Raw genomic sequence first — 2,499 nt, 5'->3', positions numbered from 1 at the left:
GCGCCTCGGCGTACCCGCAGTTGCCAGCCATTGTCAGTAATAGTCTGAAGGCTGAGAGCTGGTCAGGCATCCGTGGGTAGTGGTTGGGGGTGTGGGCGGGGGTGTGGGCGGGGGTGTGGGCGGGTGGGTTGGGGTGGAAGGCGGGTGGGTTGCGGGCCAACCATTGTCAGTAATAGTCTGGAGGCTAAGAGCTGGTCAGGCATCCGTGGGTAGTGGTTGGGGGTGTGGGCGGGGGTGGGGGCGGGGGTGTGGGCGGGTGGGTTGGGGCTGAGGGCTCGGGTGGGTTGGGGTTGAAGGCGGGTGGGTTGGGGGCCAGCCATTGTCAGTAATAGTCTGGAGGCTAAGAGCTGGTCAGGCATCCGTGGGTAGTGGTTGGGGGTGTGGGCGGGTGGGTTGGGGTTGAAGGCGGGTGGGAATTGCCGGGCCAACCATTGTCAGTAATAGTCTGGAGGCTAAGAGCTGGTCAGGCATCCGTGGGTAGTGGTTGGGGGTGTGGGCGGGGGGGTGAGGGCGGGTGGGTTGGGGGTGTGGGCGGGTGGGTTGGGGTTGAAAGGCGGGTGGGTTGAGGGCCAGCCATTGTCAGTAATGGTCTGAAGGCGGAGAGCTGGCCAGGCATCGGTGGGTGGTGGTTGGGGGGGGGGGCGGGGGTGTGGGCGGGGGTGTGGGCGGGTGGGTTGGGGCTGAGGGCTCGGGTGGGTTGGGGCTGAGGGCTCGGGTTGGGTTGGGGCTGAGGGCTCGGGTGGGTTGGGGCTGAGGGCTCGGGTGGGTTGGGGGCTGAGGGTTCGGGTGGGTTGGGGCTGAGGGCTCCGGGTGGGTTGGGGCTGAGGGGCTCGGGTGGGTTTGGGGCTGAGGGTTCGGGTGGGGTTGGGGCTGAGGGCTCAGGTTGGGTTGGGGCTGAGGGCTCGGGTGGGTTGGGGGCTGAGGGCTCGGGTGGGTTGGGGCTGAGGGTTCGGGTGGGTTAGGGGCGGAGGGCGGGTGGGCCGGTGGGTTGGGGCTGAGGGCTTGGGTGGGTTGGGGCTGAGGGCTCGGGGTGGGTTGGGGCTGAGGGTTCGGGTGGGTTAGGGCGGAGGAGCGGGTGGGCCGGTGGGTTGGGGCTGAGGGCTTGGGTGGGTTGGGGCTGAGGGCTCGGGTGGAGGTGGGGCTGAGGGCTCCCGGGTGGGTTGGGGCGGAGGGCTCGGGTGGGTTGGGGCTGAGGGCTCGAGTGGGTTGGGGCTGAGGGCTCGGGTGGGTTGGGGCGGAGGGCTCGGGTTGGGTTGGGGCGGAGGGCGGATGCGCGGGTGTGTTGGGGCTGAGGGCGGATGCGCGGGGGTGTGGGGCTGAGGGCAGGTGGGTTGGGGCTGAGGGCGGGTGGGCGGGGGTGGGTGTAATCTGCTGTAAGCCGACAGGTAACCAGAGACTCGCTGGGGACTGTGGCGATTTATTGGTTTATTATTTTTTCTTTGTATATGAATTTTGTTTCTCCGCATATATGGTCTTCCTGCATTTTCTACGTAAATGTAATAAATATGTATATATATATATATATATATATATATATATATATATATATATATATATATATATATATATATATATATATATATATATATATATATATATATACATATACGAACAGACACACACACACACATATATACATATACATATATACATGTGATATCAATAGATAGGTAGATACAGACTAATATATTTATTGATATATTTCCTTTATTCTTTTACATTTTGTTTTATTCTCATATTTTCTACTGAGTAGCAATATATATATATATATATATATATATATATATATATATATATATATATATATATATATATGTATGTATATCTATATCTATCTATCTATCTATCTATCTCTCTCTCTCTCTCTCTATCTCTCTCTCTCTCTCTCTCTCTCTCTATCTCTCTCTCTCTCTCTCTCTCTCTCTCTCTCTCTCTCTCTATATATATATATATATATATATATATATATATATATATATATATATATATATATATATATATATATATATATCTTTTTTTTTTTTTTTTTTTTTTTATACACTTATATTTTGCGATATAAATCCCCTAATTTCTAAGGCCACGAGCGTGAGAAGTAATTCCCAAATCCCGTCAACGCATCGTGTTAAATCCTCACAGGTACTCCAGTGCCGCGAGAGAACGATTGTGCCTTTGAAGCCGCTTGTGGTGCCGGCGGCGAAGGCACGTAATACAGTATATTTCAGCGACTCAAAAGACTTGTGGTTTGGGCTTCGAATCTTCTAGGAGTGGAAGGCGGAATACTTTCTGTTTGTTTGGAACTTCTTATTTCTTACGTTTCACATTTTCTTGGCTATCGCGATGCGGCGGAAACTCTTCTGTTTTCTTTCTTTCGCGTTGTTTATGTTTGTGTGTGTGTGAGTGTGTGTGTGTTTGGGAGAGTGTGTGTTTTTGAGCGTGTGTTTGTGTGTGTTTGCGTTTGTGTGTGTGTGTGTTGTTTGTGTAGTGTGTGTGTGTTTTGTG

General features: G+C 52.3%; 1 protein-coding gene across 1 annotated transcript in view; it reads right to left on the bottom strand.

The window, feature by feature from the left end:
- Positions 1-579: 579 nt before the first annotated feature.
- The window catches only part of LOC138862591 (uncharacterized), a 7,029-nt gene continuing 5,109 nt past the window's right edge, over positions 580-2,499 (bottom strand). The window contains exons 2-3 of the mRNA XM_070125030.1: positions 2,040-2,258; positions 580-1,407 (exon numbers count right to left, since the gene is read on the bottom strand). Coding sequence (XP_069981131.1) covers positions 580-1,407; positions 2,040-2,258 — 1,047 coding nt within the window. The remainder of the gene's footprint in view (positions 1,408-2,039; positions 2,259-2,499) is intronic.

The sequence above is a fragment of the Penaeus vannamei genome, chromosome 9 (genome assembly GCF_042767895.1).
Source record: "Penaeus vannamei isolate JL-2024 chromosome 9, ASM4276789v1, whole genome shotgun sequence".
Taxonomy (NCBI): domain Eukaryota; kingdom Metazoa; phylum Arthropoda; class Malacostraca; order Decapoda; family Penaeidae; genus Penaeus; species Penaeus vannamei.
Note: the sequence above shows the minus strand (reverse complement) of the source record. Positions and strands in the feature narration are given on the sequence as shown.